We start from the raw sequence: 12,456 nt of genomic DNA, 5'->3' as shown, positions 1-12,456 counted from the left end.
CCCACCATTTTTTGGGGGTTAAAATTACCCCCAATATCTCTGAACTAGCGAGAGGAAAACATAACTACTATGTTTCCTCTGCTGGAAAGTGTACACACATTGACGTCAGGTGAAGGCAGGATCAGCCTCAGCTGCAATGTGGCTCATATTCAAACAGCTGCCGACACCCCCCGTCCAACCTCACATGAAGAACGGCCACATGTGCAACTGCCAGTTTCTGTGGAACCATGCCTCAGTACAAACCAGCACCCTCAGGATAGGGAAGGGAAATTTAAAAATAATCAAAGCCATCCAATTACATACAAAACTAGAGTGTCTTGACTTCGAGTTCTAACCCTAATCATTGAAATACACTGAGTTATCTCTGAGGGAGCAGCCTAACTCGTTTCAGCCTAAAGAGGGGCTTCATCCCATATAAATGCATCCAGTGCAAAGCTGAATTTTGAAAATTTCCAGGCTGTCTGCTGAATCATCTTAAAATTTAATATTGAAACTTCTATTGTTACAAAAGAACCAGCTTTTAAAATGTCATCGGTAGTTGAAAGCAAGTGAGCAGAGGCATGTGCATGTGCTGAAGTACATGTACACAGAGCCTTGCTTGGTCCAATTCAAAAGTAGTGCGAGCTGTAGCACACAGTCCCCTCACATCACTCAATGAATGGTGCTGGTGTTAAACCATTAAGTGCTGTTATTTTTTTTACATAGAATATACGGCACAGAAACAGGCCATTCGGACCAACCAGTCCATGCCGGCGTTTATGCTCCACTTGAGCCTCCGCCCAACCTTCCTCATCTCACTCAATCAGTATAACCCTCGATTCCTTCCTCCCTCATATGCTTAGCTAGCTTCCCCTTAAATGCAACTATACTATTGGCCTCTAAGGCAATGTGACAGCAATAATCAGATACCAGAAAGCCTAGTGTATTGATCACATTGGGCACCTGATGGTCAGAATAAAGCACACTGATGCATGTTGCACCCTGAGGCTTGGAAATTAGCAGCGATAAATAGATAGACAGAGAGGGGGAGAGAAAGAGAGGAGAATGAATGTGTGTGGGGGGGTTGCCTACTTGATTTTACAACTTTCCCTCTACAGGCTAAGGCAAACAGAAGTAAATATTTTAAGGGAATGTACTGCCCAACAGCTGTGAATATGCCACCAACACAGGATAGTGGGAGGGACAGCTAATTACGGCAGTAAATATGGGATGGTTATTTGTTGGAAAGTGTTAAATTGCCAGTTACACTCCAAAGTTCAGAAAGGATTGCTGTGCGTACTATTGCAGTAGGTGAGCATAAATTTGCTTCAACGACTCATCCAATCACTGCCAACTCATCCATGCAAACTGTAGACTCGATTACAGGAGTGGAGGAGCCCTGCAGTAACTGGACTCGATTACACGAGTGGAGGAACCCTGCAGTAGCTGGATTGGATTACAGGAGTGGAGGAGCCCTGCAGTAACTGGACTCGATTACAGGAGTGGAGGAACCCTGCAGTAGCTGGACTCGATTACAGGAGTGGAGGAGCCCTGCAGTAACTGGACTCGATTACAGGAGTGGAGGAGCCCTGCAGTAGCTGGACTCGATTACAGGAGTGGAGGAACCCTGCAGTAGCTGGACTCGATTACAGGAGTGGAGGAACCCTGCAGTAGCTGGACTTGATTACAGGAGTGGAGGAGCCCTGCAGTAACTGGACTCAATTACAGGAGTGGAGGAACCCTGCAGTAGCTGGACTCGATTACAGGAGCCCTGTAGTAGCTGGACTCGATTACAGGAGTGGAGGAGCCCTGCAGTAACTGGACTCGATTACAGGAGTGGAGGAACCTTGCAGTAGCTGGACTCGATTACAGGAGTGGAGGAGCCCTGCAGTAGCTGGATTGGATTATTTTGTTTTGCTACAATTGAAGCCAAAATCTGATTGCCATTTGCATGGTTTGAACAGAATATTAACAAAATTACATCAGCTTAGGTCAGGAAGTACATAGGTTGGAGAAAGGTGCATTTATAAAATTACTTGCAATTATAAATATCTGAAAGCTGTTTTTGAATATGAGGAAACAGAATATGGGCTGAGGCTGATGGCTTAAAAAGGTGCTGGGAGGTCATGGTATAGGACATTTGACCAGAAGCAAAACAGAGACCACTGTGTGTGAGTGAGAGAGAGAGAGAGAGAGAAGGAGAGAGAGAGAGAGGCAGAGAGAGAGAGAGAGAGAGAGAGAGAGAGAGAGAGAGAGAGAGAGAGAGAGAGAGGGGGAAAGAGAGAGAGAGAGAGAGAGAGAGAGAGAGAGAGAGAGAGAGAGAGTGAGGTGAGTGAGGGTGTGTGTGTGCGCGCGAGAGAGAGTGGGAGAGAGTGAGAGAGAGAGTGTGTGTGTGAAAGAGTGTGTGGGAGAGAGAGTGAGTGTGCACGCATTTTTTTTGTTCCTGGGCATCGCTGGCAAGGCCAGCATTTATTGCCCATCCCTAATTTGCCCTTGAGAAGGTGGTGGTGGGCCACCTTCTTAAACTGCTGCAGTCTGTGCGGTGATGGTGCTTCCACAGTGCTGTTAGGGAGGGAGTTCCAGGATTTTGACACAGCGACGATGAAGGATCAGCGATATATTTCCAAGTCAGGATGGTGTGTGACTTGGAGGGGAACTTGGAGGTGGTGGTGTTCCCATGCACCTGCTGCCCTTGTCCTTCTAGGCAGCAGAGGTGCTGCCGAAGAAGCCTTGGCGAGTTGCTGCAGTGCATCTTGCAGATGGTACACACTGCAGCCACGGTGCGCCGGTGGTGGAGGGAGTGAATGTTTAAGGTGGTAGATGGGGTGCCAATCAAGCAGGCTGCTTTGTCCTGGATGGCATCGAGCTTTGAGTGTGCGGTTGGGAGTGCGAGTGCGGTTGGGAGTGCGAGTGCGTGTATATATATGTGCGCAGAAAGCAGTTTGCATATTGCAAGTTGGTATCGGTAATTTTGTAGAAAAGTTGAGAATATTTTTTACAATATTGAAAATTTATTTTAGGCATACAATATTTCATAAATTTAAGAATTATACACTGTGATGGGCAAGGAAGCAACATGATCATCAAAGGGACCTGAAAATATATATTTTTTGGAAGCAGGATTTTGGCCAGAGGCAATGAAGCAAATCGTTCACTGATTGCCTCTTAATCAAATTGCTTTGTGCTATGGACATTGTGGATTTTCTCACCGATTTTCTTTCCCTCTGCTCCTTTGTTGGACCGTGTTGAACATGCACACAGCCAGAAGGGGCAGGCGGAGAGAGAGCAAGGGTGCAAACTTCAACCAATTTCTCCCTCCCTAACCCCGGGATACGGAGGTCAATTGAAACCATCCCAGCTCGGGTCAAACTTGGGCCCACTGGTCTATATGGTTCAGCTACTAGCTGGATAAATTCACTGAACTGAACCATTGGAGATGTTGTAAAGCATGTTTTTTATTAAAAGAAACCCTTCCCATGTGATTTCTTAAAAATGTGAATAATCAACAGAACAGTCTTTACAAAATCTGTACAAACAATGGCTGTAAATAAAACAGTTCGCCAACGTACCCTTCTACAGGGTGTGAGATACAAGAGATAGCATCAGGCCAATTTTAGCAATGCAGAAAAGCTGTCCTATAGTTTTTGTGGCTCAATTTATTCTTTCTGTGCAGTATTAACCATTGACTGCTGCAGGAAGCAATGCAGATGGTGTTATCTGGGCTGATTCAAAACCATTTGGGTCTTTATTTCCTGCATTTTAAATATAATGAGTTTAGTTTTTCTGCACACCACTTTTTTCTCTCACAAAGTCAAACTGTTTTTGATTAGCCTTTTGTTTGGTGTCCTTGAGTGTAACCTTAGCTCCAAAGTGTTTGACTGATAGTTTTATCATTGGTAAGGAGCAGCTGTTTGTCCATTGCATTTCTTCATTTTAGATCCATGCAAAAATCTCACGGGGACAATTAGAAGGGGTTTATAATTAAGGTGATATAGTACATCCTTTAATGAGGAAACAAAGACAGCTGAGCCAAGACAGATCAACAATATCCATCTGTCTTTTTTCTTATGTTTGTTGAGAGAATTTCTATTGCTTACTCAAACACCATTTGAAATAACACCATTTGCAGCAACAACAATACAGAACACATTTAAGCTACAGTCAGCTCTATTGACTAGCTGAGAAATATTCACTATTAACTGAATCTCAAAGACCATTTTCTAGTTATACCCATTGGATTCAGGACTGTTAGCTGAATGATTTTTATCTATAAATTCCTGATTTTTAACCCAGATTACACATGTTATGATGTCTACATTCTACATTACATATATTTCAGTTTCTGTAAAAACTGAACAGTTTAATATCATCTACAATAATATGAAACCGCTTAAATTTTTGAGAGAAAAAAAAGTTACAAGTGTGAAGAGTTCAACAACAGAAAAGTTTTGCTGAGTTCCTGACTTGAATAAAATGTGGGAAACAGACTACTCACTGAACAGGAAGAAACCAAAATATTTCAAATTTTGTCTCCATTTAGACATTATTCAGCATTCAATCACAACTGTCAGGTTAATTGCATTCTCATTAATTGTTAATTTTTTTTGAACTCTGATTAAGGATACCCCATTAAGATGGAAGATACCTAGGTTTAAGCTAATTAAGGGGAGCCAACACGGATTTGTAAAAGGCAGATCATGTTTGACTAATCTAATTGAATTTTTTGATGAAGTAACAGGGAGGATCGATTAAGGGATGTTGTCTACATGGATTTTTGGAAGGCGTTTGACAAAGTACCACATAGAAGGCTGGTTAACAAAATTGAGGCTCATGAAATAGGTGGGTCAGTGGCAGCTTGGATAAGGAATTGGCTTAAGGATAGAAAACAGCGAGTTGTGGTAAATGGCTGATTTTCAGACTGGAGGATGGTAGACAATGATGTTCCCCAAGGGTCAGTGCTGGGGCCACTGCTTTTTTTTTTGATATATAAAAGTGACCTGGATACAGGAATACAGAGTAGAAGTTCTAAATTTGCCGATGACACCAAACCTGGGGGTGTGGTAAACAGTGAGGATGATACTAATCGACTGCAACAGGACATAGAAAGGCTAGCAGAATGGGCAGACAAGTGGCAGATGGAATTTAATAACAGAGAAGTGTGGGGTGATGCATTTTGGCAGAAAGAACAGGGAGACACTTAATGGCACCGTTTTAAAGAGTATGCAGGGACAGAGGGATCTGGGAGTTACTGTGCATAGGTCCCTGAAGGTGGCAGGACATATTGAGAGAGTGGTTAGCAAAGCATATGGGCTCTTGGGCTTCATAAATAGAGGTATTGAGTACAAAAGTAGAGAAGTTATGCTGAACCTTTATAAAGTGCTGGTTAGGCCACAACTGGAGTATTGCGTCCAGTTCTGGTCACCACACTTTGTGAAGGATGTGAAGGCCCTTGAGAGGGTGCAGAGGAGATTTACCAGAATGGTTCCGGGGATGGGAGATCTTAGCTACAAGCACAGGTTGGAGAAGTTGGACTTGTTTCCATTAGAGCAAAGGAGGTTGAGGGGTGATTTGATAGAGGTGTACAAGATTATGACGGGTTTGGATAGGCTAGACGGGGAAAGGCTGTTCCCACTAGTTGATGGTACAAGGACTAGGGGACACAGATTTAAGGTTTTGGGCAAGAGATACAGGGGGGAACGTGAGGAAAAACTTTTTTACGCAGCGAGTGGTGATGACCTGGAACTCGCTGCCGATGGAAGTGGTGGAAGCGGAGACACTCAATGTTTTCAAGGGGAGACGGGATAGGCACTTGAGGGAAATAAACTTGCAGGGCTACGGGGATAGAGCAGGGGAATGGGACTGACTGGATTGCTCTACAGAGAGCCGGCACGGACTCGATGGGCCGAATGGCCTCCTTCTGTGCAGTTATGATTCTATGACCTTGTGACAAATACAAACCAACATGCTTCTATGCGCTCTATCTCCAGAACTGGCACACAAGATAAAAGTATAGTTATTACAGGAGCCTAAATATGTAGCAACTTTGACTTACTGTATATTTAAGCTCTTACAATAACTTTTTCCTGGAGCTTGAAAACAGATTTAATATGTGTTATAGGCGATGTTAACCAAACTTTTACTGTGGCGAGCTGTGCGGTCAGTCGCTACGATAAAATCAGTCTTCATCAAATACAACGCAGCAGCCCAAAATTAACTGATGAAAATGCCTCCGAAAGACAGAAAATCTAATGCTGTTGTATGCTTTATCAGGGAAATAAGTACAGCTAGGCCACTTGATTGAAGAAAGGACTAAGCCAGTGGGTCTATTTACAATTCCCTGCTACAGTCTATATGCATGTACACTGTTACTTTTAAATGTTCCTGCCATTATCAAAAGGGTGAAAGATTATTTAATATTGCACACTATAAATGTCATTGCTACCTTAAAGCTCGGGTGCACAGCTGATTCTGGAGGGTAGACGATGAAGTGCCTCAGTGTAAACCCAAAACCTTGAGCGTTCTTCTGTAGTAGCACGGTCTTTGGGCCAGGCCAGGAAAATATTTCATCCTGCACCGTGTTAGCATTTTCATTGGGGGATCTCCCATCTCGTTGGGTTTTAGTCTGTAAAGAAAATTGGAGCAAAATTAGTTTAAAACACAAGCACCAAGAAATTCAATAGTTGCAATTCTCTTTTGGCAATTGTTTTTAAATTTTTAACAATTGGTTTTATAAACAGATCTCAAAAAGTAATTTTTCCCTCTAGGGATAGCCAACACTATCCACAGTTCGTGCAACATTAATGAATCAGAGCTTTGGGACTTATGACAAAGAGAGGTTCAATCCCTGAACACACGGGTTCATACGTGGTACAATCATGTGTGTATATCGATTTGTCATTCAAATAATCTTCTACAGGAGACTGAGATATCCTATAGAGCCCAAAGCACTCTAGTAATATTTTGCTAATACTGCAATAATATTTTGCTAATAATGTAGTAATATTTAGAACACACCCTAGATTTTATTTTTCTATGAAATATATTATCTTGCATAAGAACATAAGAAGTAGGAGCAGGAGTAGGCCATATGGCCCCTCGGGCCTGCTCCGCCATTCAATAGGATCATGGCTGATCCGAATCTAGACTCACGTCCACTTCCCTGCCCTCTCCCCGTAACCCCTAATTCCCTTATCTGCTAGGAAACTGTCTATCTCCATTTTAAATTTATTTAATGTTGTAGCTTCCACAGCTCTCTGGGGTAGCAAATTCCATAGATTTACTACCCTCTGAGTGAAGAAGTTTCTCCTCATCTCAGTTTTGAAAGGGCAGCCCCTTATTCTAAGATTATGCCCCCTAGTTCTAGTCTCACCCATCAATGGAAACATCCTCACCGCATCCACCCGATCAAGCCCCCTCACAATCTTATATGTTTCGATAAGATCGCCTCTCATTCTTCTGAACTCCAATGAGTAGAGGCCCAACCTACTCAACCTTTCCTCATACGTCAACCCCCTCATCTCCGGAATCAACCGAGTGAACCTTCTCTGAACCGCCTCGAGAGCAAGTATATCTTTTCTTAAATATGGAAACCAAAACTGCACGCAGTATTCCAGGTGTGGCCTCACCAATACCCTGTATAACTGCAGCAAGACTTCCCTGTTTTTATACTCCATCCCCCTTGCAATAAAAGCCAAGATTCCATTGGCCTTCCTGATCACCTGCTGCACCTGCATACTAACTTTTTGTGTTTCTGAAGTGCTTTGGGACAAACTGACCAAACTCTCTGGTTTAAGTTGAAACAGAGGCTGAGGAGAGGGGGATTGTAATGATTTCTTCATTAATTGAAAACAACTGAAGCTCAAGAGCTCATCTAGATATAATCCTTCTAAGGCTAAGAAGCCTTTTTCCTGCCTTGTTGTATTCCTGTTTGCTGGACATGCAGAAAAGGGTTGTGAAAGAAAGAATGGCATTCGCTGGGCTTAAATAACATGGATGCCAGTTATTTCACTAAACTGCTGTCTGATATCACCCATCGTTGAAGGTCCTTTTAAAGATACTACATAAATGCAAGTTGTTGTTGATAATATGAATGCCGGCAGCCCTAACAAACCTCATCATAGACAGATTAGGCCACATGCTCTTTGACCCCAGGGGAAAATCAGTGGTTTTAAAACTGTAAAACAAACATCAATAACTATTTTTTAAGTTGATCCCTGCATAAAAAAAAAATAACTGCAGGCACTAACAGTACTGGAAAATAAACTACTTGTACCTGCACCACTGAAGAGTAATATGGCAACATCACTCCATGGTTCACTATCTATAAGCCACCTTATTCTGATTTGCATCCTCATTATAGCCCAAGTAGATATCCACTATAAACATAACTTTAGTCCAGTGTCCGTGCTTGCTTCATCACACCACACACAATCATTTCCCCCCCCCACATCTGCTAGAAGTCATGTTGGCCCAATAATACATACAGCAACCATCCTGTTGAGCGCTGCTCCCAGAGAAAAAGAAAAATATTCACTAAGGGCTTTAGTATGGGATCCTGGGCTTTATAAATAGAGGCAGAGAGTACAAAAGCCAGGAAGTTATGCTAAACTTATAAAACACTAGTTCGGCCCCAGCTGGAGTATTGTGTCCAACTCTGGGCACGGTTCTTTAGGAAGGACGCGAAGGCTTTGGAGAGGGTACAGAAAAGATTTACTAGAATGGTTCCAGGGTTGAGGAATTAGGTACGTAGATAGACTGGAGAAGCTGGGGTTGTTCTCCTGAGAGAAGATAAGGCTAAGAAGAGATTTGAATGGCTGAAGGGTCGATAACCAGAGGGCACAGATTTAAGATGATTGGCAAAAGAACCAGCGGCGATGTCAGGGAAAACTTTTTTACGCAACGAGTGGTTAGGATTTGGAATGCACGGCCTGATAGGGTAGTGGAGACAGAGTCAATAGTAGCCTTCAAAAAGGGAATTGGATAAATACAAGGAGAAAAAATTGCAGGGATATGGGAAAAGAGCGGGGTGAGTGGGATTAACTGGATTGCTCTTCGAAATAGCTGACACAGACTCGATGGGTCAAATGGCCTCCTTCTGTGCTGTACTATTCTATTATTCTATGAAGAGAGACTCCTAATACAGGCCCTCATGTCTAACTGTCCCTCTTCATACCGTACATATGTCCTGGTAAAGGGGAGGGGGGGGGGGGGGGGGAGGGGATAAAGAGAACCCTACCCACTATATTAAACTGAAACCAAAGCACTACTGGATGTGGCAGGGACACAAAAATGTCGAACTTCGGGATACACAGTACAAAGTTATGAAACTAATACAGCCTATACAGGTAAAACAAAATCCATCTTTTGTCACTCGATTGTAGTCAAACATTCAATAAAAAGGAAGACTGCATTTTGTGAACTTTTCATTTGTTAGCATGAATATTTAAAGTGACAATAATCCTATTCTTGAACGAGACAAAGCATTCACCTTCTCCATATTGGCTCAGCCCTTTGTTGGCTGCATCCCAACGGAAAGGACAATTTACAGCCAGAAACCACAGACTATTCAAAACGAATCCACTTTCCATTCACTTTTTACTTTATTCTCTTGGAATCTCCTTGTTTTTGCACTTCAATGGGTTTTTGCAATAAATACCCACCAAGCAGGAGTTTAGAAAATCCACATTTCAGGATTCACTATTCTGAATAATAAAAGCATGCATTTAACAGCAAAAATGTACACAACTCAAATGTAATTTGCATAGACAGAGAATGTTTAAAACTAAGTAAACAGTGCCAAAATAAAAGCCAGTATCTAAAGAAGCTTATCAGCTTTTCTGTTGGCAGTTTTTTTCCCTTTTAAGTTCAACATGTTTTTTTTTGTTTTCTTGGGACAAAAAAAAGCCCAGATCAAATCACAGGATTATAATTCCATTCACATAGAATAAAGGGAATTTTGTGGCAGAACCACTGAATGACTCTGGCTAACTGTATATAATTCTCTTTAACAATGTTCTAACACCAGCCTAAACCTGTACCATTGTGTTAGGCATTACTGTGTTTTGTATATAGAGTTTGCATGTACGGGGCGTGGCCCCTTTAAGAGCGCGGGAAAACGCGATGACGTCACGTCGCAAACCACGGGACTGCACAGTCAGTCCTTGTGGCATCTCCTTTGAGTAAAGACCGGTTTGATTGTTCTCTTGTGTCGATCTCCGTTATTCGTAGGAATTCGTTAATTCCTACAATTTAACAATTAAACTGATCTACACATTTAGGCCTAGAAATTGGGTATAGCCCCACTTGAGGCGTTAGAACTGGCGCTGCGCAAAGTTTATAGCCAGAGACGAAACTTATCGCCGCCTGGCGCAATATTGGGTTGCATTGCCCCTAAAGGGGATTGAGGCGTGAATTCAGGCGTTACACGGGACTCCTAAGGCGCTAAACTTCCGGCGCAACCCAATATCGGAGCGGACGGGCGCAGCGCAGGTGCTCTCAATTACTGATGACCACGAGACTTCCAGGCGCCGGCCAGCTCTTAAAGGGGTGGGTCAGTCAGCTTCAGCATCCACACTCTTCGCCTTGCAGGCCTCAGAATCGGCGCAGGCCCTTCTCTGGCGCTAAAAACTTGGACCAGATGGAGAAGGTGAGACAGAGAGCAGAGCGCTTCACCAATGAGGCTCTGGAGCAATTGGTGGCCGCAGTGGAGCGCCGGCGAGATGTTCTCTACCCAAACAATGGCACGAGGCCGAATCATAAGGACTACCGACGAGCTTGGTGGGATGTATGCCAGAGGGTCAACTCCAGCAGCATGGTGACCAGGAGCACTGTCCAACGCAGAAAGAAATTCAACGACCTCACTCGGGTCGTGAGGGTGGGTGTTGTTTCTGCAAACTTCTGCATCCCTTCATTTGCACCTGACTTTATGGCTACAGGGTGGGCTGTGCCCCATTGGCCATCTACCAGCAAGCACCCATGGCCCTTTCTGGGCACACACATGCACATTTGACTCAAGGCGTCATGTAAGGGCTCTTGCACCATGGGGGGCATGAGATGATCACTCAGGGCATCATGTAACATAACTTCCCCTCCTTTCCCCTGCAGTCCAAGCTGGCGAGGATTGGCAAAGACCAGCTTCGCACCGGTGGAGGACCTCCACAAGTGGTCACTCTCACGGATCTCGAGGAGAGAGTCCACCAGATTCTTGGAGGACGTCTGAGTGGTCCTGTAATCACTGCAGCTGCCGACCCCATTGTCGACAGCGATGGTAAGGTTCTCACCTTTTACAACTGTCTCCTTCCACTTGTTCCCCTCGCCAGCATGCTTTCTCACTGTGAACCCATGTCATAGCCTTGCCGCAATCTGGCATCCCTTGCCGCCAAGCTGTCCTTTTGCTAAAGCCACTCTTCCACCTCCCTGCTTTCAGATGCTGCATCACCAGCTCGGGAGCCGGGCCCTCAAGCTGCCAGTGCCAGTGCCTCCGAAGGCTCAATGAGAAAATTACTGTCCAACAGAAGGTCAGCAACTCTCTCCAGCAACGATCAGAATGGCCAGCCCAAATGGCTGCAGCTTTTATACTAGTGCTGTCCCCTTTATATAGCGCCCCCCAAGTCCGAGAAGGGCCTGGGAACGCTCCATCCAACTGTCACTAATAGCGCCAGGCGAAAAGGTTGCAGGCGCCACCGAATATCCGGTCCGGGGTGCCAAAAAGGCATTGCACACTGAAATGACGTCATGATCTGCCTGCGCCCACGGGCGAGCGAAAAGAGTTAGCGCCGGCGCTAAAAAGATACTCAATATGGGAGGTGGCGCTATATTCACTGCGCCCGCCCGAAAATTGGGTAACGCCCCAATTCTTGGGCTCTTTAGGCGCTAATCGCTGGCGCTACCAACCGAATTTCTAGGCCTTAGAGCACGGTGGCATAGTGGTTAGCACTGTTGCCTCACAGCGCCAGGGACCCGGGTTCAAATCCTGCCTCGGGTGACTGTCTGTGTGGAGTTTGCACATTCTCCCCGTGTTTGCGTGGGTTTCCTCCGGGTGCTCCGGTTTCCTCCCACAGTCCAAAGATGTGCGGGTTAGGTTGATTGGCCATGATAAAAAATTGGCCCTTAGTGTTAGGGGGGATTAAATACGTGGGGTTACGGGGCTAGGGCTTGGGTGGGATGGCTGTCGGTGTAGGGGCCGGGTACTAGGGTTTGGATGATCAGCCATGATCTCGTTGAATGGCGGAGCAGGCTCGAATGGCCTACTCCTACTCCTATCTTCTATGTTTCTATGTATGCATGTTACAAAAAAAAGTTCAAAAACCAATCTCCAATTGATCCCTTAAAATGCACATAAATAACCAGCAATATACCAATTTAAACAAAATATGGAATCCCTATTTACATAAGCTTCCCATGGGACTGACTTGTTACTTCAGATCTGAAGCCTCATTCCCACAAAGGTTTCCTGACCACAGGAAGAAAGCAGCTGTA

The 12,456-nt window shown here is 44.3% G+C and overlaps 1 protein-coding gene across 1 annotated transcript in view; it reads right to left on the bottom strand.

Moving 5' to 3' along the window:
• Nucleotides 1-12,456, bottom strand: part of LOC147101028 (rho GTPase-activating protein 23-like) — a 248,723-nt gene that overhangs the window by 209,182 nt on the left and 27,085 nt on the right. The window contains exon 2 of the mRNA XM_085966192.1: nucleotides 6,422-6,601. Within this exon, the coding sequence (XP_085822318.1) occupies nucleotides 6,422-6,601 (180 nt within the window). The remainder of the gene's footprint in view (nucleotides 1-6,421; nucleotides 6,602-12,456) is intronic.

Source organism: Somniosus microcephalus, chromosome 24 (genome assembly GCF_052327205.1).
Source record: "Somniosus microcephalus isolate GS21.2 chromosome 24, FLI_Smic_1.0, whole genome shotgun sequence".
Lineage (NCBI taxonomy): Eukaryota > Metazoa > Chordata > Chondrichthyes > Squaliformes > Somniosidae > Somniosus > Somniosus microcephalus.
The sequence above is the reverse complement of the archived record's forward strand: the minus strand, read 5'-3'. Positions and strand labels throughout refer to the sequence as shown.